The sequence below is a fragment of the Procambarus clarkii genome, chromosome 82 (assembly GCF_040958095.1).
Source record: "Procambarus clarkii isolate CNS0578487 chromosome 82, FALCON_Pclarkii_2.0, whole genome shotgun sequence".
Taxonomy (NCBI): Eukaryota; Metazoa; Arthropoda; class Malacostraca; order Decapoda; family Cambaridae; genus Procambarus; species Procambarus clarkii.
In genome coordinates, this window is record NC_091231.1 from 9,774,429 (window position 1) to 9,800,480 (window position 26,052).

Sequence of the window (26,052 nt, forward strand, 5' to 3'; positions counted from 1 at the left end):
TGGTGTGGAACTCTTAGATTATTGATGTGGAACTCTTAGATTATTGGTGTGGAACTCTTAGGTTATTGGTGTGGAACTCTTAGGTTATTGGTGTGGAACTCTTAGATTATTGGTGTGGAACTCTTAGATTATTGGCGTGGAACTCTTAGATTATTAGCGTGGAACTCTTAGATTATTGATGTGGAACTCTTAGATTATTGGTGTGGAACTCTTAGACTATTGGTGTGGAACTCTTAGATTATTAGTGTGGAACTCTTAGATTATTGGTGTGGAACTCTTAGATTATTGGTGTGGAACTCTTAGATTATTGGTGTGGAACTCTTAGATTATTGGTGTGGAACTCTTAGACTATTGGTGTGGAACTCTTAGATTATTAGTGTGTAACTCTTAGATTATTGGCGTGGAACTCTTAGATTATTGGCGTGGAACTCTTAGATTATTGGCGTGGAAATCTTAGATTATTGGCGTGGAACTCTTAGACTATTGGCGTGGAACTACTTATTAATGGTTATTAATAGTCAGCATTCACTAAAATGAATGAATATATTATCTTTGCTAAAGGTAATTGTGTATTTGTAGATCTTCCGTGTAAAGTTCAAAATACACATATACTTGTAAACTATATTTGTAGTTGTAGCCTGTAAACTTTAATGTAAACTTTAACTGGTGATGTGTAGAGCAAAGTTGAGGATACAATCAGAGAGAGGAAGGGGAGGGATAGTTCACATAAATAATACATAAGTATTAAACTGTAAGCCCAAGATGTGTCACTCACCACGTGTGTGTGTGTGTGTGTGTGTGTGTGTGTGTGTGTGTGTGTGTGTGTGTGTGTGTGTGTGTGTGTGTGTGTGTGTGTATTTAATATTTGTATTTACTATTTATATCAGCAGAATTGAGCTATTAGCTCTTGAACCCCCACCTTTCTAACCAATCTATTTTTCCTCTATTATGTCTACTACATATATTTCTCTCTAAAACACACACACACACACACACACACACACACACACACACACACACACACACACACACACACACACACACACACACACACACACACACACACATATCCCCAGGAAGCAGCCCGTAACAGCTGTCCAACTCCCAGGTAGCCTAGTTACTGCTAGGTGAACAGATGCATCAGGGTGAAAGAAACTGCCCATTTGTTTGTGCCTCAATCGGGAATCGAACCCCGGGCCCTACGACCTACGTAGGACTAAGCCTACAAGATATATATATATATATATATACACGTGTGTGTGTTTGTGGATATATATAGATACCAGAGAAGTAAGAGGGGGTTTGTCAGCGTGTGTAAAGGAGGGGGGCCTGGGGGGGCTGGGGGGGGCCTCGGGGGGGGGGAGGGGGGGGCAGAGAGGTCAAATTCACAAGCAATTTTACTCTATTTTCAAAGTCAATTTTTGGTGGTAAGCGTCGGGTGGGTGTTGGGGAGCGGCGCGGGAGGCCGCAGGTTCCCAGGCGCCGCGCACAAAGGAAACGCACTTTTATTCTCTTTCAATTAAAATGCAAAGTTAAGCGACGCTAAAGACTCGCGACACGCGATTTTGTTGATAGTTAAAAGTGGTGAGGGGTGAGGGGTGAGGGGCGGTGTGGGGTGAGGGGGAGATGTGGGGTGAGGGGAGGTGTGGGGTGAGGGGAGGTGTGGGGTGAGGGGAGGTGTGGGGTGACGGGAGGTGTGGGGTGAGGGGTGGTGTGGGGTGAGGGGCGGTGTGGGGGAGGTGAGAAGACAAGGAAGAGGACGCAGGAAAGGGTAAATCTGAGAGGGAAGACGGAGGGGGCAGACGACAGGGTTCAGTAACAAGGACAGGATGAGAAGTGCAGAATGAAAGTTGCGAGGCAAGACATGAAGCAGGACAAAGACAGCGCTACAAGTTACAACAACATTCTAATAAAGGTAACTGCAGAAGGCCTTTTGGCCCATACAAGGAATCTCCTATATCCACCCATTTGGTTCTCAAGTGGCCCGAAGCCAACTGGGGAGCCTTTACAGCAGTCAGTCGTGGCATATATGTGCCTTTACAGCAGTTAAACATGGTATATATATACACCTGCCCCCCACGATTGATTGAAGGATGTACCCTTCAATCCAAGTACATAGGTATGACGTCGACCACGCTCACGAGGCGTTTGACCTGTCATCTTCAATCAGGTGCCCCTAAAAATCACATGAGACAAGCCCATGACATCACCCTAACAAGAGAAATGTTTAATAAAAACACTTGCATATTAGACAAAACCCAAGATGTAAGAAGAGTACAAGTTCTTGAAGCCCTTCCCATAAAAGTGGAACAACCCACCACAAATAACGGAACTATTCACTCTACCCACCATGAGAGTGAGAGCATGACCGGAACACCAAGATGTCAACGATGATGTCACTGCTCAAAATGCTATGCCCACTGCACCTGACTAATTTCTGTAGGCATAGGTTATTGGCCTATGCCTCTTACCTTTACTCCTCACTCCCTCACCTTTGTGTATGTACATGACCTCGCAGCAGTATAAATCCGTTTGGTCCTCTCCTGCCTTTTTACGTGCTCACCATAGCCCGTGCTACATGGACATTTCGTTCTGAGTAGCTAAATCTAAAACAACAACAACATCCTGCCTCTCCTGCCACAGCTACACTGTGCTGCCTTGTGGGTAAGGAAATCAGAGGACACGCTCTTGCCTCTGTCAATGGCTGCCTGCTTAACCGAGAAGCTACAGTCAAATTCCAAGGAAAAACATTGTCCTCAAAGAGGCTGGAAAATGGAACTCCGCAGGGAGGAATACTAAGCCCCTTCCTCTTCAACTGTCTCATGGAACAATTCATGAAGCTCAAGTTACCAAAGCCAAACTGCTTAACTATGCCGACGACTTTGTGGTCATCATCAATGACATAGGCGCCAGGAACCATGTACAAAAATGCCTAGATATTATCAGCAGGGAGGCGGAACGTATAGCAGTGAAAATAAACAGCAATAAAACCAAAGCAATGGCCGTTAAAATGAGAACTCAAGACATCAGACTCGCAATACAAGGACATGAAATTGAGTGGGTTACAAGATTATTATTGAAGGATTACCAGTTAAAAAATCAGCATGTGACTCGCAGAGGCTCAAAGCAAACATAGCACGACAAATGGAAACCATCTCAAGACCGACAACTGATCCATCTTCACAGATGGATCAGTTGATCAAGAAAGAGGTTCTGCTGGGGCAGCAGTTTACACTACCAACCATGAAGCTTACTGGAGCATGGATAGTGGGTGATCAACATTGTAGACAGAATTATATGCCCTGAAGGGGGCCATAAGCTATACAATTGAGAATAATTTACATGATGTCTTCATTCATACCGACTCTAAATCTTCGCTTCAGGCATTGTTATCCAGTCAACACTGGATATCTAGAGAGAAATATACAACTCCTCTCAGAAATCCTACATATAGGAAAAGCCCATAATCTAGGGCTGTCAGTCACCCTAAATTGGATACCAAATCACATTGGCATAGATGGTAATGAAAGGCAGACTCACTAGCAAAAACTGCCACTGCTTTACCTGTTGTTCAGGTTCAAATACCTCCAAGTTTTTCACAGATTAAGAAGCAAATCAAGAAGAAAATACTCCCAACTATCAAAAGTCGCCAAAGAGCCAAAGTAGCGGAAGGAAGATCCACTGCGATATGGTACGAACAAGCCACTGGGAACTACTCTGTCAAGCCTGACAAAAAGATATCCAGAGACATTGCAGTAGCCATACACAGACTCAGACTTGGCTACAAGTGCTGCTGGGAGGTAATGAACCCAATAGTTAAAGAGTGTCATATCTGTGGAACAGAAGCAGAGGCGCCACTATTGCACTACTTACTGGAATGTGAAGCTACTGAAGCCCTGCGCATCAAACTAAACATTAATCCAACGACAGCAGCTGCATTAGATGCACATTCCACAGCGACTACAATGATTAGAAAAGCCGTTAAAGAATGGGACTCATTAGTGAGCATTCTGCACCTACATCCGCCACCAAGATAATGTTATTGAAACAAGACTAAAACAGAAGCGAAAAAGAAGCAAGGAAATGGAGGAACCTCACCTCCATTTAATACTTTGACCCAAATATCACAGTAACAAGGTTATCGCGAATAACCGAACTCAATTACGGGCTCACCATAGTCCGTGCTACATGGACATTTCGTTCTTAGCTAAATCTAAAACAACAACAACTGCCTCTTCATCCCTCAGATCTCCAGTATCAGCTCTTGATACTGGTAATGGCTCCAAAGGGCCTCAACTTACGGGCTATTCATGCCCGTGCCACCTTTTGGGTGGCTTAATTTTTATCATCATCCTGCGTTTTCAAGACTGGAAGCGGGTTTGCCCTCTCTTCAAGAAAGATTGTCTCAAAAAACAGCTACGATTATTAGTGCGATAATTGTTTCCCCTGATCCCGTCCCACTACGGCAGGCCTTGGTGGCTGGACTTGGCCAAAACAACGGAAACTCTTTGGCTGCCAAAGCGGGAGAAGTCCTAAACAGACTACAATTAAAAAGCACGATTCTTGATAGAGGAGGTGATTTAAATTTTTGCTCCGAGGGGCGGGTTTATTGGGCAGCGTCACTCATCCTGTGAGTGGACACACCGCCATAGCAGCATGTACAACACCCCCCAATAGGAAGAAAACCCGCTGGGTTGTTCATCCTGTCACTTGTACCCAGACACAGCTGGGACTTGCTTAACTGGCTAAAGCGAACAAATTCTTAAACAAGAAGATTAACATTTGTCAACCTATAAAATCTTACGTTATCTTGCGGGTGCATAATGGGGAATCTTTTAAGAACAGTATCAATATTTGACAAATAACATTTTCTTATCTAAAACAATGTGGGGTTTATTATTCTACACATATTTCTAATGACACTTAGATGTACACACTCTCTCAGGTAGTGGTCAAGGCGATGTCCATCACTCTCACCACAGATTCTGCAACAATTAATTGCGAGAATAATAGCGATTAATAATATTAATAGATTAATATTACTCGTTATTTCCTCCCGCGGCCACCTCCGCTTCGTCGATAATGATTGGGATTGCCAGCTGCAACCATGTTGTACCAGCGTACAGATTCAGTGACCTGTTCTTTTATATATATATATATATATATATATATATATATATATATATATATATATATATATATATATATATATATATATATATATATATAATATCACTAAGAACTCTTATTGACCCGAGCAGGATTCGAACCCATGGCGCTCAGGGTCACCCCTAAACATACACAGTACTCTGCCCACCTGATCAATGACTATCGATGGTGAGGTGGTGACAGTATTGTGTACTGTGAGCAGCCTCGTGGGGCAACGCACACAGAATGGGTGTAGCCGGATGAGAAATGCACCCAGAATGGGTGTAGCCGGATGGGGAATGCACACAAAATGAGTGTAGCCGGATGGGAAATGCACACAAAATGGGTGTAGCCGGATGGGAAATGCACACAAAATGGGTGTAGCCGGATGGGGAATGCACACAAAATGAGTGTAGCCGGATGGGAAATGCACACAAAATGGGTGTAGCCGGATGGGAAATGCACACAAAATGGGTGTAGCCGGATGGGGAATGCACACAAAATGGGTGTAGCCGGATGGGAAATGCACACAAAATGGGTGTAGCCGGATGGGGAATGCACACAAAATGAGTGTAGCCGGATGGGGAATGCACACAAAATGAGTGTAGCCGGATGGGAAATGCACCCAGAATGGGTGTAGCCGGATGGGGACATATAATGTGTTATAAATCAGCGAGGCGGCCTTGGCGGGTACCCACGATGCTCTTTTGTCTGATTACCATAACAAGAAGCGGCCGGCGGACACGTGCGCCCGATCCCTTCCCCGTGATGCCTGCGGTTTATGAATTTATGATGTGAACGATGACATTCGGGCGAGTGCTATAATAAATCCTACGAGGCATATACACACACAAAAAAATCATTTATTTCCATCACAGTAAAATGTGGATTTCGTGTTTGAGAGAATGGCGAGTGGTTGGTCGTACAGTTTAATATCGCCTCTAGCGCGCAAAATCAACTTACAACACACAAAATTAAATCCTGAATATTCATGCCTTGGAAACTAAGATTGAAACCTGTCCACAACAATATGGGACAGGCTGCGATAGGGAAGGGGGGGGGGGGAATAGTGTAGCCTATAAAAAGTGAACAAGGCATGTAAATGACCAATGAACTGGGTTAAATTAAACTGTTATTTTTCCAGAGGCGTCGAAGCCGGTAGGAGGGAACGAGTCATTACGGAGCTAACAGCCCAGTACACCCAGTAAGGGGAACAATTGGTGTATATTTGCCTGGGAGCAGGAGGAGCGGCCGGCCCGCCCGCCCGCTGGTGGTGGTGGAGGAGGGGGGCGGCGCCCCAGCCAAGGGAGAGACACTAGGGGGTACAATTTACATCTCAGGACATCCAACATGCAAATGGAACTGTAATTAAAGAACTAAGTCTTGTTTGGTCTGGGTGCAATAACCTGGCTGTCAGGTCGGTGGTGGTTGTGTTTGGTTGGTGGTGGTGGTGGTGGTTGTGTTGTTTGGTTGGTGGTGGTTGTGTTGTTTGGTTGGTGGTGGTTGTGTTGTTTGGTTGGTGGTGGTGGTTGTGTTGTTTGGTTGGTGGTGGTGTTGTTTGGTTGGTGGTGGTGGTGGTGGTGGTGGTTGTGTTGCTTGGTTGGTGGTGGTTGTGTTGTTTGGTTGGTGGTGGTGGTTGTGTTGTTTGGTTGGTGGTGGTGTTGTTTGGTTGGTGGTGGTGGTGGTGGTGGTGGTTGTGTTGCTTGGTTGGTGGTGGTTGTGTTGTTTGGTTGGTGGTGGTGGTGGTGGTGGTGGTGGTTGTGTTGTTTGGTTGGTGGTTGAGTTGTTTGGTTGGTGGCGGTTGTTGTGTTGTTAGGTTGTTATCGGTGGTGGTTATCGAGGGCTGCCTATGAAAACTTTAAATCATAATCACTTAAATAAGAAGGTATATGAAATTATTCGTAAATATATCTCGTGTTAAGTCAGTCCTCGCAGTATAGGCGTGAAGCACCTGCATGGACTGTAAAATAAATACACTAACCTATGCAAAGACTAATAAATCATAGTTAACTAAATCCAACACTGAGATAATACACTCATGTATTGATTCATCAAGATAAATAAATTTACCTGCTTTTAAATGTTTATTTTCAATTTAAATTATATTCGTTCGGAATAATTTTATATTATTTGACTTCTAAATTTACCAAAATACACACATGTCTAATCTTATTATATATAAGTGTGGATATTAACATTGTGAAAGTCGAGAATGTAACATTAAGGGCGATAATTGTAAGTAACAATACTGGGAAATGATCTTTATTTTCAATCAAATATTATTTCTTGCCTAACCACATTAGGCTACGATGTGCAGAGATTATACTGATATGTTGGGCTTTCTGATTGATATGTTAGGCTTTCTGATTGATATGTTAGGTTTTCTGATTGATATGTTAGGCTTTCTGATTGATGTTAGGCTTTCTGATTGATATGTTAGGCTTTCTGATTGATATGTTAGGTTTTCTGATTGATATGTTAGGCTTTCTGATTGATGTTAGGCTTTCTGATTGATATGTTAGGCTTTCTGATTGATATGTTAGGTTTTCTGATTGATGTTAGGCTTTCTGATTGATGTTAGGCTTTCTGATTGATATGTTAGGCTTTCTGATTGATATGTTAGGTTTTCTGATTGATGTTAGGCTTTCTGATTGATATGTTAGGCTTTCTGATTGATATGTTAGGCTTTCTGATTGATATGTTAGGCTTTCTGATTGATATGTTAGGCTTTTTGATTGATGTTAGGCTTTCTGATTGATATGTTAGGCTTTCTGATTGATATGTTAGGCTTTCTGATTGATATGTTAGGTTTTCTGATTGATGTTAGGCTTTCTGATTGAAGTGTTAGGCTTTCTGATTGATATGTTAGGCTTTCTGATTGATATGTTAGGCTTTTTGATTGATGTTAGGCTTTCTGATTGATATGTTAGCTGATATGTTAGGCTTTCTGATTGATATGTTAGGCTTTCTGATTGATATGTTAGACTTTCTGATTAATGTGCTAGGCTTTCTGATTAATATGTTAGACTTTCTGATTAATGTGTTAGGCTTTTTGATTGATATGTTAGGCTTTCTGATTGATATGTTAGACTTTCTGATTAATGTGTTAGGCTTTTTGATTGATATGTTAGGCTTTCTGATTGATATGTTAGACTTTCTGATTAATGTGTTAGGCTTTTTGATTGATATGTTAGGCCTTCTGATTGATATGTTAGACTTTCTGATTAATGTGTTAGGCTTTTTGATTGATATGTTAGGCTTTCTGATTGATATGTTAGACTTTCTGATTAATGTGTTAGGCTTTTTGATTGATATGTTAGGCTTTCTGATTGATATGTTAGACTTTCTGATTAATGTGTTAGGCTTTTTGATTGATATGTTAGGCTTTCTGATTGATATGTTAGGCTTTCTGATTGATATGTTAGGCTTTCTGATTGATATGTTAGACTTTCTGATTAATGTGTTAGGCTTTCTGATTAATATGTTAGGCTTTCTGATTAATGTGTTAGGCTTTTTGATTGATGTTAGGCTTTCTGATTGATATGTTAGGCTTTCTGATTAATGTGTTAGGCTTTCTGATTGATATGTTAGGCCTTCTGATTGATATGTTAGGCCCTTTTAAATACTTCTTCGGTTATTCATCATGACATCATAACGTGGCGTTATTTTACCTGTGGCAGGTTTCGATAGTTACCCTGCTTTTGCATGGCCGCTCGAAGCCAGTCTCCTCTTGCCTCCTGATCAACCAGGCTATTGCTGCTTTACTATATATGTCTGCCTATATATTTACTTATATGTTTACTATATATGTCCTATATATCTAGGACGCAAAGCAAGAAAACAAGAGCGAAAGATTATCCCATTTTCTTTACATGTACACAAACGCACGTGTGTCTAGACTACTTAAATGCACGCACAAGGAAACAGGTGAGTTTGAGCAGCTCACAATGCCTAGGTTAAGTGACCTGGCCGTCCGCCGGGGCGGTGGAGGCCTCTAACAAGCGTAGCCTCGCATAATGGGCAGTTTTCACGGTCGACGTGGCGCTGCGACCCATCATTCACCTCGCCTCGCCACGTGGCCGCACCAGCTGCTGCGCCGCCATCTTGTGACGTCACCACCCCGCACACACACACACGTATTTCTCATCCAGGTTTTCCTCTCGTACGTCAATTTGCATTAAGAACACATAATATAATTGCATATAATATGAGATTTTACACAAATATTGTTGCAAAGTCTGTCGATATTGTGTTTTTGTATAGTTGTGCGGTGTGACGTCACCAGCCAGCCGCCAGCCGCTCCCCTCCCCGTGAAATGGCTCAACGTGGCGGCAAATTCAAATGTGCCGGATGTATTGTTCCCCTCAAACCGGCCGCTCCCCTCTTCCTACCCTATGACAGCACTCATATAAAACAATTTACTCCTCACCCTGACAAATGCATCTCCCTTATCGATGGGTGGATGGGGCAAACTGGCCTAGTAGAGATTTTTCCTTATAATTACCGTAACCGCATCAACCTTGCGCTTGTTATCTGTATTGGTGAGTGTCGTAGTTCCTTGTGAAGGAGGTCTAACAGCGTGGTTGACCAGGGGCCAGATTCACGAAGCAGTTACGCAAGTACTTACGAACCTGTACATCTTTTCTCAATATTTGGCGGCTTTGTTTACAATTAATAAACAGTTAATGAGCTCCGAAGCACCAGGAGGCTGTTTATAACAATAATAACAGGTGATTGGCAAGTTTTCATGCTTGTAAACTGTTTAATAAATGTAACCAAAGCCGTCAAAGATTGAGGAAAGATGTACACGTTCGTAAGTGCTTGCGTAACTGCTTCGTGAATCTGGCCCCAGACCATCAACCAGGAGGCCTGGTCAGAGACCGGGCAGCTGGGACATTGATTCCCGACACCATTTCAAGGTAAGGTCCAAGTGACACAAGGAGTTGTTAGTGCTAATTACCTGCCTGTACGGTGGCCAGGAGTCGTTGATGTTTGTTCCGTCATCAATGTATTAGTTGTATTTTTACGGAATTAATCAATTTATTAACAAATGCGACGTATTAGTACAAACTGAAGCACTCTAATATTGATGTTCCCTGTTTATCAGCCTCAAGAGGTTAGGGGGGTACTCCCCCACACCTGGGTCCTCCCCCACACCTGGCTCCTCCCCCACACCTGGGTCCTTCCCCACACCTGGGTCCTCCCCCACACCTGGGTGCTCTCCAGGCCAAGACTGTGAAGACATTACCACCACACTGAGGACATTAACAAGGCACCATGCAAGACTGAAGGAAGGAACCTGTGAAGGAACAAGAGCACTCACCCCACAACACCACAACACTTGTGACCACCCTCACCAGGCACTCCCTCACCAGGCACTCTCACCAGACACTCACAGACACTCACCAGGCACACCCTCACCAGGCACTCACTCATCAGGCACTCCCTCATGCTGTTGCCACCAGCCTCCCTGGTGGCTGGTCCCTCACGCCACAGGGTGAGGTGCTGGTCCCTCACGCCACACGATGAGGCAGTAACCGCTCCTCACACTGCACAAGCCCTCCTACTCCACCGAGCATCATGCTAGCAGTGTTTACTGAGTGTTTAGACGCGTCCCGGCCTACGGAGGTCTTTCTGCCTTTTCGGAAAGTACAATATTTTTACTCGGGATACTCCTCCTTGTCCAATCAGAATCGAGAGTGGAGTGTTTGCCAGCACGTGTGTGGAGGGAGGGAGGATGAGTACTGGGAATATGGTGGTGTCATAGCGGTCCCCCGAGGGTAGCTAAGTCTGTGTCGTGAGTCCCGTCACCTCTCACCTCATTCACCAATCTGTTAACAATGCGACGTTTTAGGAACAAATTAAACACTGTAATATCGACGTTCTCCTGTAACCAATCAGCTCCGATACGGTAGGTGGGTTGCTTGGGTTCGTACGTTGCCTGTTTTGGCAAAACAGTCGCATTTTTTACGGAGTGGAAAAAGGAGAAGAGAGACATGAGAGACAGTGTATAGTGTCTGGCCTCCCAACACTGAAGGGGAACTCAACGAAACACTACATATGTAAATATATTATTTAACATCAATATATATATATTTACATTATGCAGAAGCCTTTAAACCAAGACAGTCATGACAGTAAGTTCTTCACTACATGTATGAGCGCCTTGAACCTTATTACGTCGGTAATCAGTTCCTTATATTATGTTTCGTACATGGTTGTAAATGCGTTTTATATAAGGAAGCTTATATAATCCTCACCATACATGTAACTGAGTCACGTGTTTGTGTGACTACTCCTGCAAGCTTCTAAATGTTCTAATCCGCCCGTCTATCCTACGTCCTCGTCCTCGTATCTCCTTCACCTGCTATATATATATATATATATATATATATATATATATATATATATATATATATATATATATATATATATATATATATATATATATATATATATATATATATATATATATATATATATATATATATATATATATATATATATATATATATATATAATTATTTGTTTATTTTGGTTGCGTAATGAGAGACGGGAGTTGGTATAATCAAAGCCAATGTTCCATATCTCATTACGTGTAGGCTAGATAATAGGATTAAGGCTGCACCTCCCCCAGCCAGGAGCACAATACGTGTGTAGTGGCTGGATCATAAGAGACGCGACTAATGGGAGGCAGCAGAGGGCTGTCAGATCCAATACGCTACTCGGGGATCACAAAGAGGCTAATCCTATTACCGTGTTTGTTTATGGTGTCACCTGCGAGGACTTGTGTAGTCCCTGACGCCCAGCTCACGTTACTTATAGCCCCACTCCCGCCCTCTCTACTCTTCCACCTCTCTCGTTGGAGTAAATTGAGACTGGATGGGGTATTTCCCTTATTTTCCCCTCACGGCTCGTGAAATTTATTCTATGATGAGTGGTGAGGGGGGAGGAGGGTGATGAGGGGTGAGTGCACTCTACGCCAGAACGCGAAAATAAGACCCGCGAGGCGGCTGTGTCCGGTGAGCCCGTCACGGCCCTGTATTTATTGGCGGATTAATTAAAAATTCCCTCGGACAGGTGTCCCAGGGAACGGCGGGAGGGGAGGGGGAGGGGGAGGGGGAGGGGGAAGGGAAGGGGAAGGTGGGAGAGGGGAGGGGGAGGGGGGAATATATATACATAAAGAGTGAGAGGGGAGACTGAGTGGGGGCACAGCACCAGATGAGAGGGTTATATGAATAAGATGAGGAGAGGAACAGGTACACTGTCGAGGGGAGGGGAGGGCAACAGTGAGGGGAGGGCAACAGTGAGGGGAGAGAATAAGAGACGAGGAAAAATGAAAAATGATGCAAGAGATAAACAAATAAAGAATAGCTCCTCCTCGTTATTATTACTCACACTCTTGTGAGTTCTCTCTCTCTCTTCTCTTCCTCATTCGCTCTCATCTCTATCTCTGTGTTCTTCCTCTCGTGTTCTCTCTTAGCTCCATCTTTCTCTTTCCCATTATCTCTGTCTCTCCTAATTAATTTCTCCGTTATCAGATATCTCTGTTTCCCTTCTTTGGTCAGTTTCCCTTTACGTGTCTTGTGTTATTGTTGACATGTACAGCCATCTTCTTATCTTCTTGAGATGATTTCGGAACTTAGCGTCCCCGCGGCCCGGTCCTCGACCAGGCCTCTTTTTTGTTACACACCCCCAAGAAGCAGCCCGTAGCAGCTGTCTAACTCCCAGGTACCTATTTACTGCTAGGTAACAGGGGCATCAGGGTGAAAGAAACATTTTGCCCATTTGTCTCCGCCTCCACCGGGGATCGAACCCGGAACCTCAGGACTACAAATCCGGAGTGCTGTCCACCCAGCTACCAGGCGATCCAGACCCACTTTTTAAGTCCTTCCTTCCTTATCTGTGTGTGTCCTTCCTCAGCTCTCTTTCCTCCCTCTCTACTCCTCTCATTTTCTCGCTATCTTCTATCTTTCTCTCTCCTATCGCCTCCTCTACTCACTATCACACACACTCTCCCTCCCCCCTCCTCTCACTCTCCCTCCTCACACTATCACAGACTCTCCTCCCCCCCCCCCTCCTCTCACTCTCCCTCGTCTCCCTTCTCATATTCTCCGCTCCTCCCTCTCTCGCATTCTTTCCTCAGTGCCATTTCTATTCTTCATTACTTAAAGCCGGTCATGGTCACTTATAAATATATATGTCGGTGTGTGTGTGGGGGGGGGGGGGTGTTGATGTGCCTCTCCTAACCTTTCTCCCCATCCAGTGGAAGGGTAGGAGGTAGACAGGATAGCAGAACTGGCCCCCCTCTCTGCTATCATACCCCTGGTGGAAGGGGCAACTGACTGCCCCTTTCCCTGATTCCTCTACCCCCCCCCTCCCCTTCCCCCATTCCCATGGAAGAGGTAACTGTCTCAATTAGACAGAGAAGAATAGAGACAGATTTAACTGACTCAAATTAGACAGGAGGGATTTATTAAACCGACAGAGATTCAATTAAGTACAATACAAATATCTACTGATTACACCCCTCACTTGTAATCAGTAGCACACTGTTCCAGTGGGAAGGGTAATTATATTGAGTCCCTGCCGTCAGTGGGAGGGACGGGAAGGTTTATAGGGACAGACGACGGCTGACTCCTGTTAGCTGGCTGAGAGCTTTCCCTTAATCCCATGGCTCCCCCCTGGAACACGACCCGTCCAGGGTTTAACAACCAGGTGCCCAATCACTGCTGGGTGAACTGGGGCGTATAGCTGAGGAGTAGTGCCTAGAGAAGTGCTCCAGACACCAGCTTCATCACTCATGCTCCAGACACCAGCCTCACTACTCTCATGCTCCAGACACCAGCCTCACTACTCCCATGCTCCAGACACCAGCCTCACCATTCTCATGCTCCAGACACCAGCCTCACCACTCTCATGCTCCAGACACCAGCCTCACCACTCTCATGCTCCAGACACCAGCCTCACTACTCTCATGCTCTAGACACCAGCCTCACTACTCTCATGCTCCAGACACCAGCCTCACCACTCTCATGCTCCAGACACCAGCCTCACTATTCATGCTCCAGACACCAGCCTCATCACTCTCATGCTCCAGACACCAGCCTCACCACTCTCATGCTCCAGACACCAGCCTCATCACTCTCATGCTCCAGACACCAGCCTCACCACTCATGCTCCAGACACTAGCCTCATCACTCATGCTCCAGACACCAGCCTCACTATTCTCATGCTCCAGACACCAGCCTCACTACTCCCATGCTCCAGACACCAGCCTCACCACTCTCATGCTCCAGACACCAGCCTCATCACTCATGCTCCAGACACCAGCCTCACTACTCTCATGCTCCAGACACCAGCCTCACTACTCCCATGCTCCAGACACCAGCCTCACCATTCTCATGCTCCAGACACCAGCCTCTCCACTCTCATGCCCCAGACACCAGCCTCACCACTCTCATGCTCCAGACACCAGCCTCATCACACCCATGCTCCAGACACCAGCCTCTCCACTCTCATGCCCCAGACACCAGCCTCACCACCCATGCTCCAGACACCAGCCTCACCACTCATGCTCCAGACACCAGCCTCACCACACCCATGCTCAAGACACCAGCCTCACCACCCATGCTCCAGACACCAGCCTCACCACCCATGCTCCAGACACCAGCCTCACCACACCCATGCTCAAGACACCAGCCTCACCACACCCATGCTCCAGACACCAGCCTCACCACACCCATGCTCCAGACACCAGCCTCACCACACCCATGCTCAAGACACCAGCCTCACCACACCCATGCTCAAGACACCAGCCTCACCACACCCATGCTCCAGACACCAGCCTCACCACACCCATGCTCCAGACACCAGCCTCACCACCCATGCTCCAGACACCAGCCTCACCACACCCATGCTCAAGACACCAGCCTCACCACACCCATGCTCCAGACACCAGCCTCACCACCCATGGGGTTCACTATCACCCACAGGATGAGTATGTTTAATAAATTAGCTAAACTGGAAAAATAATTTAATTTTCTTGCTTTCTTTCACTCTAGCAATATTTTTTTTATGAGATTAGTATGCAAATGGAGGAACTTTAATTAATACAATATACGGTGTTTTGAACCAGCCACAGTGGCGGTAAATTATGAAATATTAAATATATAATGTTTTCCAGAATATTAACTTTTGGTTTACTTTCATTCAAATTAATTTCATTAAGGTAAAATATCTCGAACGTAAGTCATATGTCAACTAATAGTCTACTGTATATGTAAGTCATACACAATAATACAAACTACAGTTTGTATTATTGTCTTGAGGTACATATAAATCTAGAAAATCTATATCTAGAAATATATAAATCTATATATAAATCTATATATATTAATCTATATAAATACATATAAAAACATATATATAAAATATAAAAACATATATATACATATAAAAACATATATATACATATAAAAACATATAAATCTATATCTAGAAAAAAATATACAGTGCATTTAGTAACTTTAAATGCAACGTAGTTACTCCTTAAGAGCGACAATCAGCTTCCATTTTCTGTGGTGGGTATTGATCGGCAGCCAGCTGGTCGTCTGCTGCGATCAGCTGTCGGTGTTTACAAGCGGCGGCGCCCATGTGGAGCAGACCCCGACCTCCCGGGGAAGATGACGAGGTGGAAGAGAAAAGACACACTACAATAACCTTACAGGTAACGTAACGTCAGGGTGTCTTATACCTGCATGCCTCAGCTGGTTGTAAATTACCAGCAGGTGTTGGGTGACTTAATTAACCGAGCTGTGAATTTAGGAATGAAACATATGTTTCCTCTGTAATTGTTGTGTGTCGCTTGTGATCGTTACAGCATCAGCAAGCTGTTGATGTTTCATACAAACTGTCTTGAAAACAGTTCACATGGTTCTAATTTGAAATATTTGGCATATCATCATTTAAAAAATCAGGATAAAAAAGTCTCAAATATTCTGAAGCATATTGTACAGAAACAGCTGGTTTTCATCTAGTTGTTTCGGAGTTTATCATGTGCTTGAGCATTCACCTTCGCTTGGAGATGTGTTTAAACAAGAACCAAATGTTATATGGCAGCACATATATTAACAGAAACAATTATATACACAAACATCTGGTAATTAAAGTGCAGCAGATCCCGTGCTCAGGAGCCAATGTTTACATTAGGCTAGTGCGCCACACCTTAATTCAGTGCCTCACTTATATTTTGTGCCTCACTTATATTTAATGCCACACCTATACTTAGTGCGTCACTTATATTTAGAAGAAGTTTTGCTTTTACGAGAGAGAGCAGTACTGACCTATCAGCATTTATCTGTTAGTACTTATCTAACGGTAACTGAGGGGAAGTGAGGTCTAGCTCCTCATTCCCCGCCTGCTGGCCGTACCTGTTACTTTACAGTTAAACTATATGGTGGTATGTCAACTCCCACATTTAAGAACACTTGGACAGGACATCAAGTAGTGTAATAAACATTGTCTTCCAGCTGGGTGTATCTCCTGGATTCGAAGTTCAAGTTTATGTTATAAACACACATTAAGGTATACACATTACTTGTACGTCAAGAATTGTGGATGTTTGTAGGTGAAACAGGAAGTAAAAGCCAGCCTGTATGTCTGTGGAATATACCATACAGGGTGACTCATGATATCCTACCTGCCCCTACCATACCCTATCCTGCCCCTACCATATCCTCTCCTGGGGCAGGAGAGGATATGGTAAAATACCATATCCTATTCTACCCCTACCATATCCTATCCCGCTCTCTCCATAACCTATCCTGCCCCATACCATATCCAATTCTGCCCCTATCATAGCCTATCCTGCGCATTTTATTATCCCGCCCTTAACTGAGCTTAGAATCCTTATAGGTTACTTTGGATTTGAGTAAAAAGTGTGGACAAGAACTATAGTCTAACATGTATTGGTAAATCAATAAGAGAGTGATGATTACAGGACCCGGTTCTCATTAAAAATTTTGCTGCGAAATTACTAAGGGAAAAAACTATGAAAAATTACACGACAGAAAAAGGTCTAGCGCTAATGGTTCCCTTATTGTAATGTTATTTGTTTCCCTGAGCAAAATTGTATTTGTTTTCGGAAAAAAAAGTTTAGATTTTTTATGTAAGTATTGCAAAGTGTATTGACTGTGGATTTTTTCATCAAGTTACTTCATTCTCAGATATTTTTAAAGTTAAATTGTATCTGTATTTATTTGTTTTTTTTTTCCATTGTCGGGAACAGAAGCCTGTTAGGCTTATGGAGGCCACTCTGGGCCAACGACCGACCCCCCTAAGGATACATGCTACCCACAACAGTCGCCTGACTCTGTAGATTTAGTTATGTAGTCCTCACTCATTAACGTTACAATTCAAATCCCCCACTATAAGGATTTTTGCACTATCTTGGTTGCATCTTACATGTCACAATGGATTTTTTTGTCTCATTGTAAATGAGTTTTTGGATTTTTATTCCTCTCGCTCGCTAGTATTTGAATGTGGTTTTGGAATTTATATTTTAACTTTATAATTCTTCCTTCCGTCTCTCTTATTCATATCAGTTTCATGAAAAATTAACCTTTCAGCCAAGTAAAATACATTAATAATTAATTTAAAATGTATAGACAAATGTAGACAAACAAAAAAATATTAGATCTAACGCAAGATATAAATGAGCTAGATGTTGTAGATCTCGCAGAAATTCAATAAATCAATAATAAATTAGCACATCAAAAAAACTTATTAGCTTTTTATATGCTAACTTATTTATTATTTATTAAATTTCTGGGAGATCTGTGTGATCTCTGATGTGTTCAGTCTGTATGAATGACAACTGTTTGGTGAGTGTTGTTCCTGTCTGGTGTTGTCATCTCCAGCTGACACCAGATTATATGGATTTAATTTTCGTTTACCTGCCACTAAGTCATAAAACTTATTCATATGTTATTGTTGGGATGAGTTGAAGACTGAGCTAGGGTGACGCCTGATGACATGAGAGCGGCTGGCTAAATAGGCTGAATACTTGTATTGTGAGAGTGGTTGTTGTGTTATGAGGTTAATGACTTGTGAGGTTGTGACGTGAGGTTAAGTGTTGTGAGGTTGACTACTGTTGGTGTTGCAGGATGGTGGGCGTGCGGGCGCCAGAGCGCCTGGAGAGCGGTGCGATGTGCGCGTGGCTGCGGTCGCTGGATGCGGCAGTGAGTCGCGGAGAGGGAGTGCACGCACCCCTGGCCGCCCCGCCAGCCCTCCTGGCGGCGGCGCTGCACCAGGGCGTCGCCGGGCTCCAGGAGGCCGTGTTAGCGCGGCTGGCGGTGGCTGCGGTCACCGCCGGAGTCAGCCGCTTGGAGGTCCACCTCGAGCACCCGACACTCATAGAGGCGGTGCTGGAGGCCCTCAGGGCTCACCCTGCTAATATTACCATCCTCATGCTGACCCTAGGGCCGCGTACTGCCCTAGGAGGATTACTGAGCGAGTCGCTGAGGGGTATGAGTGCCCTCACCTGCCTCACACTCACGCCCTCGGCCACAGACGCTCACCTGGCAGCCCTGGCTGTTGCTACCCCTCCGCTGCACACACTTGACGTGTCCTACTGCACTGGCGTGAGCGACAAGGGCATGAGGTCTCTCCTGGGTAGTCCTGAAGGCACCCTCACCATGCGGGAGTTGATGGAGGGCATGACGTGTGAGGGAGGAGGGCAGGCGCCAGCCTCCACACTTGAGACAGTCAACCTGTGGGGCACGGCAGTGACCACACGAGGGTGTGTGCTGCTCCTCTCAGCGTGCCCGGCCCTCACCGCCCTCACCTGTCGCTGGTCAGGTGAGGCGCTGGACCTGGTGGTGAGGGGAGGGCGTACCGCGCCCCTGGCACTCTCCCAGCTGCTGCTGGCCGAGGTGCCACTTCCACCGCTGGCCCCAGTTGCCTCCCTGTGCCCACACCTGGCCTCCCTGGTGGCCCGCCGCCCCCCGGACACCCTCAGCGTGGGCCAGGTGCTGGAGGCAGCGCCCTCGCTAACAGCCCTCACGCTCCTGCAGTTCGTGCCGGCGCGTGAGGCATGGCTGCCAGGTGATCCTGTGCCGCGCCTCACCTACCTCCACCTGTCGCTGCTCGACCCCCGCCCTGTCCACCTGCCCAACCTCGCCCACACCTGCCCCGCCCTCACCCACCTCTATTTAGAAGGTGTGACCCCGACGCTGCCCCAGCCAGACCTGCCGGCACCCTCCTCCACCCTAGAGACTCTGCGCATCATGACGCCGCCCACCATGAACCAGGCGCTAGACCCCGAGGTGGTGGTGTGGGCGGTGGTGTGGGCGGCCACGGCCACCAGTATAGACCTGGGCTACTGTGAGCGTCTCACCGACCACCACCTTCACCAGGTCCTGCAGCGTGGCGCCCTCTCACAGGTAAAGTGGTGCTCTCTCTACCTACCGTTACTGCTTCTTCCCTCCAGACTTGCTTTACTTAATACAACAGCTGTATTTTCACTGTAGGATCTTCACGCCCCTGTTTACACTCCCGCATCCAGCTCAAGTCTCAAAGTGACGAGAGAACGTCGTAATATTCCAGCTATTCACTATCAGGCATCTTATTACATGCTGTTAAATGAGATCTACAGATGGCAGCATCCGACACCTGCAAGACTCAGTACAGGAGATTATTGTTCATCCGCTCACAGTCTCCAAAAGATATTTTTCTTTGAACTTGTATTAATACACCATAAAGAGAGGGAGCTGAGGTAGTGTTAATATACTAATATACCTGGTCACAGGCAGGACAATCTGCCTACACAGGTTCGTGTATGATAATTCCATGCTATATAACCAGTATTTATTGGCTTAATTATCTGAAGTCAATTAGTTTTATGCGAACACTGTGGCTAAATATTAATAATAAATAATTGTTCTACATTAATTATAGATTAAATAGATGAGTTAATAGATGAGTACATTAGCTTCCTTGTTGTGTTACAAGTGGAATGTGCATTTCCTAAAAAGCTTTATTTAAAAGTTTTTAAATTATTTGCTACATAAAAGGTCCAAAGTTAATGGTAGCAGGTTGTATAGCTCCTCAGATTTGGGGCAGGAACCGAGTTGCATTTTGCGTTTCCTCTCTCTATCGCCACACTTGAGGCGCTTGAAAAGGTAGCTGGCAGCTCTTCGGTCTCTTGTTGGTTCCATGAATACATTTACCCCAGGCGCCGTAACAACTCTTGTATATATAAATAAATAAAAAAAACATTGACAAAAATTGACTGATGATCCAATTCTTTGAATTTATGGGTATTGGCAAGTATCGTGTGGGCGGCAGGAGCAGCAGCACCTGCATGCTTAACACTGAAGTTACTGCAGGTATCAGCTGCTGTTGATGTGCACGTGTAGTACAAATGTTATAAATGTCATTTGTAAACATAGTTGATGCCTATTTTATTAATTAATAATCAACCACAAGCTCAGTCTTTAAATGCTCTGTGAGAAACAAGATTCGTCTTACGTCTGGCAAGGAAGATACGAACAGAGACACGTCGACAAGCGTCTCAAATAATATAAAGTCATTTATTTAGTTCAATTTGACCTCTGGTTTCCACTGATGAACCCCAGGGTCGTAACAACCTACAGTTCCTCCAGGTGGTGCACAGCTGTGATCCCGTCCGCATCCTTGAAGGACATTATGACTGAGGCTCAGTCTCTTCTGAGCAGATCGCTGTGGTAAGGCTCCTCTTGATGGCGTCACTGACTTCATTGTGCCTACAGTGCCAGGTGCTATGGCAGAGCAAACCCACACTGATTCTCTTCCAGCCTCCACCTCAATCAGATACACCCATATAGGGGTAAATTTAGGCCACTGTAACAAAAGGGTTTGCCGTTTGAGACATGTTTTTGTTGACATGGAGGTCGCTAATAGAAAATCACCTGCATAGGGAGCCATCAATACAGTGAGGGCGAGCAATCTCACGTTGTGGTGATGTAGTATCGAGACACAGAGTAGCTGTTCTATGATGGCATGATATCACCTGAGCTTCTTCGCAAGATATCAAAGGCTACTTGGTGGTGCAGTGTTAAAGAGAATAGGATCTCGTATCCCTGCCTGGTTGCCTAAGTAATCTGGAAGGATTTCCTTTATCAGGTTGTGCACTGTCGGTACTTTGCTGCCATGAAGTGCACCTCTCCGGACCAGAATTGACATCATCTATTCCTAGAACATTCCTCAGTTCATGAGAAATATGTCTCAGTTGTCAATTATTCCGAGTCAGAATTGGGACTGTGTTTGATTATTTGATGAGCTGTCACTCTGGTCCAGCGTCTGTTGTCACTGCATACTTTTCTTGCTTGCAAGGTGATTTTCACTCTGCAGGATCAACAATGAATCATTTTTTTACCAATTTCAGGAGTCACCCTTCACACTAGTAACCTCTCACCTTGGTCACCCCCCCCTCACCTTAGCCCCCTCCCACCCTGGTGACCCGTCACCCTAGCCAGCCCTCACCCTGGTGACCCCTCACCCTGGTGACCCGTCACCCTAGCCAGCCCTCACCCTGGTGACCCGTCACCCTAGCCATCCCTCACCCTGGTGACCCGTCACCCTAGCCACCCCTCACCCTGGTGACCCGTCACCCTAGCCAGCCCTCACCCTAGCCATCCCTCACCCTGGTGACCCGTCACCCTAGCCATCCCTCACCCTGGTGACCCGTCACCCTAGCCATCCCTCACCCTGGTGACCCGTCACCCTAGCCATCCCTCACCCTGGTGACCCGCCACCCTAGCAGCTAATATCTGGCGTGATGATGCCCGCAGGTCGAAGATTTGCGGTTGTCTGGGGCGTCACAGGTGACGGAGGAGGGCGTGGACACCCTGGTGGCCTCGTGCCCTCGCCTGCGTCGCCTCGCCCTCAAGATGCTGCCCAAGGACCGCCTCGCCCAGCTCGAGTCTCTCAAGGTGAAGATCCGCCAAAAGAACCTCGATCTTGAGCTGATCACCTACGGCTGGAAGTTCTAAAGAGTCTAAGAAGGAGACTTTCTCGAAGGAGGAGGAGGGGGGGGGGTCTCAATTGGACTTTCAGTGCCATATCGTACAATTTTTTGTAAGTTTCAAAAGTAGCTTAAGTGATTGTTTAGTGAAGCGGTAAATATGAAACTTTTTAATGTTGATATATATTTGGATATATGCACATGTTTATTGATTGGGTATAATGTGTGCTTGGCTTATAATTGGTTTGATATTTATACCACCGTGGGAGGCTGTATATGTGACCCTTGAAGGTGTTCTGGGGTACTGGCTGCCATGGGCCGGGAGCCCACACTGGCGGTGCACAAAGGCTGCCACAGTGTTTGAATTATTCACATTTTGACAAAATATCTAAAGTTTGCTTACTGTAGTAGCGAATGCCCATGATTGTAAACTTTCCACCGCCGCCCCTGGGATGGGTGAGGGTGTATGGCGAGTAACTATATGTAAGAATCCACTAGGAAAATGCAACCCGTTCTCACACCAGGCTGTTTAAAGCAGTGGCCGGCCTCCCCTGACGCATTCATCAATTTTAACATACTGTATTAAAAATTTGTTTGTTCTCATATATAAATTAATATTCTTATACATAAAAATTGTATGTATAATTTGGCGTAGGTTAGGTGTTTAGGTTCTGTTGGTAATTATTTGTACTTGTTGTACGAGGGTGAAGCATTTATAGAATTGTGGTTCGAACAGAGGACGTGAGCGAAGCACTTGTTCAGGAAGTGTTCGGACGTCATCAGTTGTGAGTCGTGTGTGAACAACTTTTCATTCATAAACAGGGGGGATTGGCGGCTAGATTAAAGAGCTTGGATCTTTGTATGCGAGAACGGGTTGGAAAATGAAACGAAAGTTCTGAACGTTTTCGTGTTCCAATCAGCCCATCCTCGCATACAAAGATCCAAGCTCGTTAATCCAGCCGCCAAACCCGCTGTTTATGAATGAAAAACGGTTTACACACGACTCACAACTGATTTCGTTCGACCATTTCCGGAACAAGTGCTTCATTGATGAATTTTGTTCAAACCACAACGCTGTAAATGCTTTACTCACATACTACAAATACAAATGAGTGTTGCCCCGGCTGTTGGTGTGTCTGGACCGAGGGCGCGCCCCTCCCGCCGTCTGCTTGGCATCATAGGGACCACCTTCCCCCTAACCGCCTTTCGGAGACAATTGGCCTCGAATTCTCTGGTAAGTCGTTGTATCTAGCTGTGGAAGTGGTCATCCTGGATATGCTCTGGGTGAATGTGGCGGATGTTAGTGGGGTGCAGCTCCTCACGACACACCGAGAGCGTGTGAAGCTCAGCTCTCAGGCTGTTTATCAAGATTTGTTGTTGTTGATTTAGGGGCGACGACGATCCTGGGATCGGATGCGCCCTGTCAACATTTGGTGGCCCGTTTGGTGTACGAATTTTTCTTGTTTTTGTTCGCATGCTTTGCATGTAAAAAAAAAAATAAAAAAAAATACAAATAATCGCCAGCAGAACCTAAACACGTAACCTTACCTACGCCTAACTGTACATAGAATTTTTATGTATAATAATATTAATTTATATATGAAAGCAAACCAATTTTTAATACACAGTACAGTATGTTAAAATTGATAACTGCGTATGGGGAGAACGGCCGCTGCTTTAAACAGCCTTGTGTGAGGACGGGTTGTTCCAACACATCAAGAAAATACTGTATTTCCATGATAATGTTGAAACACGAAAACTTTCGGAATTTTCGTTTCATTTTCCTGGTGGATAATACGCATATAATAAGGTGGTTATATGCATAACCGAATCACGTGTTTTTTTGTGATTATTCTGCTTGAGTAACTATGTAACTGGCTCAGATGTTAATTTGTCAGCTTTGAGACTTATGGTCCAGTTCTTGAACAGATTGTGCTATAAATGACTTTTGTACATTAAACTGTTCAGGTTTTCAGATTGAAATTTATTAAACTAAATGAATTCGGGGTACAGTTCCTGAACCTGTTATGTGCCTCTGTAACCTTTTCCACTACCGCCCACGGGACGGGTGTGGGGTCCACTACCGCCCACGGGATGGGTGTGGGGTCCACTACCGCCCACGGGACGGGTGTGGGGTCCACTACCGCCCACGGGACGGGTGTGGGGGTCCACTACCGCCCACGGGACGGGTGTGGGGGTCCACTACCGCCCACGGGACGGGTATGGGATGCATTACAAATGAACAGTTTGGTTGCACATGTGTTGCTATAGTGGTAGGTGTTGCTCCGTGTGTAGTGTCAGGCGGCTCAGGGCACAAAGTGTCCTCCAGACACCTCACAGTACTGTTTTTTTTACACTACTATTTTACACTACTACTGTGATGTGACAAATTTTTTCCCTATCACATTTGTATTACCCTCGAGGACAATTAACTTAAGCAGACGATGAGTCACAATAACAGGGCCGAAGATATGAGGACCAGACCACACACCTGAAGACGAGGAGACGACGAAACTAACCACAAACTAAGTCGTTTGTGGTTAGTTTTAATGATCGTTTGTCCAGGGCAACCAGGCGCCGTTATCACCACGTAGAACACACCGAGGCTTCCAGTTCAAACTGTTCTCTTGAGTCGCCACAATGTTCAAAATCCTTCATCCTAACTTGATCTGAAGTGCACAAACCCTAGCCACCCCTCTAACCTTACCAACCGCTCCGTAGTAAACTAAGATTTTTGTGAACCGCTACTTTTCATAATACTTTGCATTTGGTACGTTGGTTACCATATCATACCATAACCTGGCATTTGCCAAGACGGCGGGTTGCCAGGTTGAAGGTACCGACACGTCTCTTGGGCCGCCAGTTCAGTCTTGCCCTCTTCTCACTCTTTGGCAACTTCCTCCACCAAAGTCTGTTTTCAAGTCTAAGTGTATTTCTCTCTTCCCATTATTGATTTATTTATATTGCGAGACTCCGCATGTGACCTCACTCACCTGTACTTGGAACTTAAACTAATTCCAGTATTTGTCATCCTTTTAGTTTTAGAATATACATACTACTTGCAACCCTTTTCCTCATTCTGGGTTCCTCAGTCTTCGCAATGCATTTCAACACCTATTATCACACATTCCAATATGGAGAGTCTCCAATATGGAGAGTCCCAGTTATCCACCTGTCACGTCACATTCTTCACCGATCCTACTGTTGTAAAGAAACTTTAAAATGTTCTAGCATTTAAAGAAGCTAGAACATTTCAGTTTACATTCTCGTTCTCTGCCTGGTTTTACCAACAGCTTGAAATCCGCGAGTGATTTAGGGGTTTCCACTGTGTTCCCAGGTACTGCAAAACTATGTGAATCTATGTGCTCTTAAGTTTTTGAATTCAAGTGTTATTTTTCACTGTTGTAGACTCTTACAAGTGCCTTGCTATCACATCTTTTACTCCCCTGGTGTCTTACTAGTGACGAACTTCACGTCATCAAGCCTGACTCTTTCCCCCCTTGGTGGAGTGTTACTTTATCTTGCCTTGGGTTGGAGGCTGGGCTGAAAGAAAGAGAAGGGTCCCTGAGTTCTACTAGGGACTAAAGAACGGGGGTCCCTGGCTGGTACTAGGGATGTAGGAGCGGGGGGGGGGGGATCCCAGGGTAGTCGGTCTCTCACGCCTGTCTGTGGTTCTAATCTTAAGTCAAACAGTGTAAACTTTCATACTTGTCAGTGATTTATTATCTTGTAAACTATTGTGACAATGTTGATTAAAGAAATAGAGGAGTGATGCGAGTGTTTATCCTTTCATTGTTAGGCCCAAGGGGCGGTGTGTTATCCGGATACAATATAACGTTAAACAATGCAAAATATATTTATCTCTAAATCACCACAAAAGCAGGTTCAGGCTACAACCC

At 45.0% G+C, this 26,052-nt stretch overlaps 2 protein-coding genes across 4 annotated transcripts in view; both read left to right on the forward strand.

Annotated features, from left to right (window-relative positions):
• LOC123764319 (solute carrier family 35 member F3) overlaps positions 1-26,052 on the forward strand; it is a 225,177-nt gene that overhangs the window by 96,751 nt on the left and 102,374 nt on the right. The gene's annotated exons all lie outside the window — the stretch shown is intronic.
• LOC123764318 (uncharacterized) lies at positions 15,745-25,922 on the forward strand. 2 transcript variants are annotated; one of them, XM_045751919.2, is made up of 3 exons: positions 15,745-15,877; positions 18,314-19,592; positions 21,981-25,922. In XM_045751919.2, exons 2-3 carry the CDS (start codon positions 18,315-18,317, stop codon positions 22,179-22,181), a joined length of 1,479 nt encoding a protein of 492 aa, XP_045607875.1. In that variant the 5' UTR covers positions 15,745-15,877; position 18,314; the 3' UTR covers positions 22,182-25,922. The 2 variants fall into 2 exon arrangements, with proteins under 2 accessions (XP_045607875.1, XP_069172188.1); XM_069316087.1 differs by lacking the exon at positions 21,981-25,922 and adding an exon at positions 19,680-20,361.

Bases quoted from the DNA above. Each gene is read 5' to 3' on its own strand.
- LOC123764318 (XM_069316087.1), top strand. From the start codon at position 18,315: ATGGTGGGCGTGCGGGCGCCAGAGCGCCTGGAGAGCGGTGCGATGTGC. The intron at 19,593-19,679 runs GTAAAGTGGTGC...TTTTCACTGTAG, and splicing joins AGCGTGGCGCCCTCTCACAG to GATCTTCACGCCCCTGTTTA.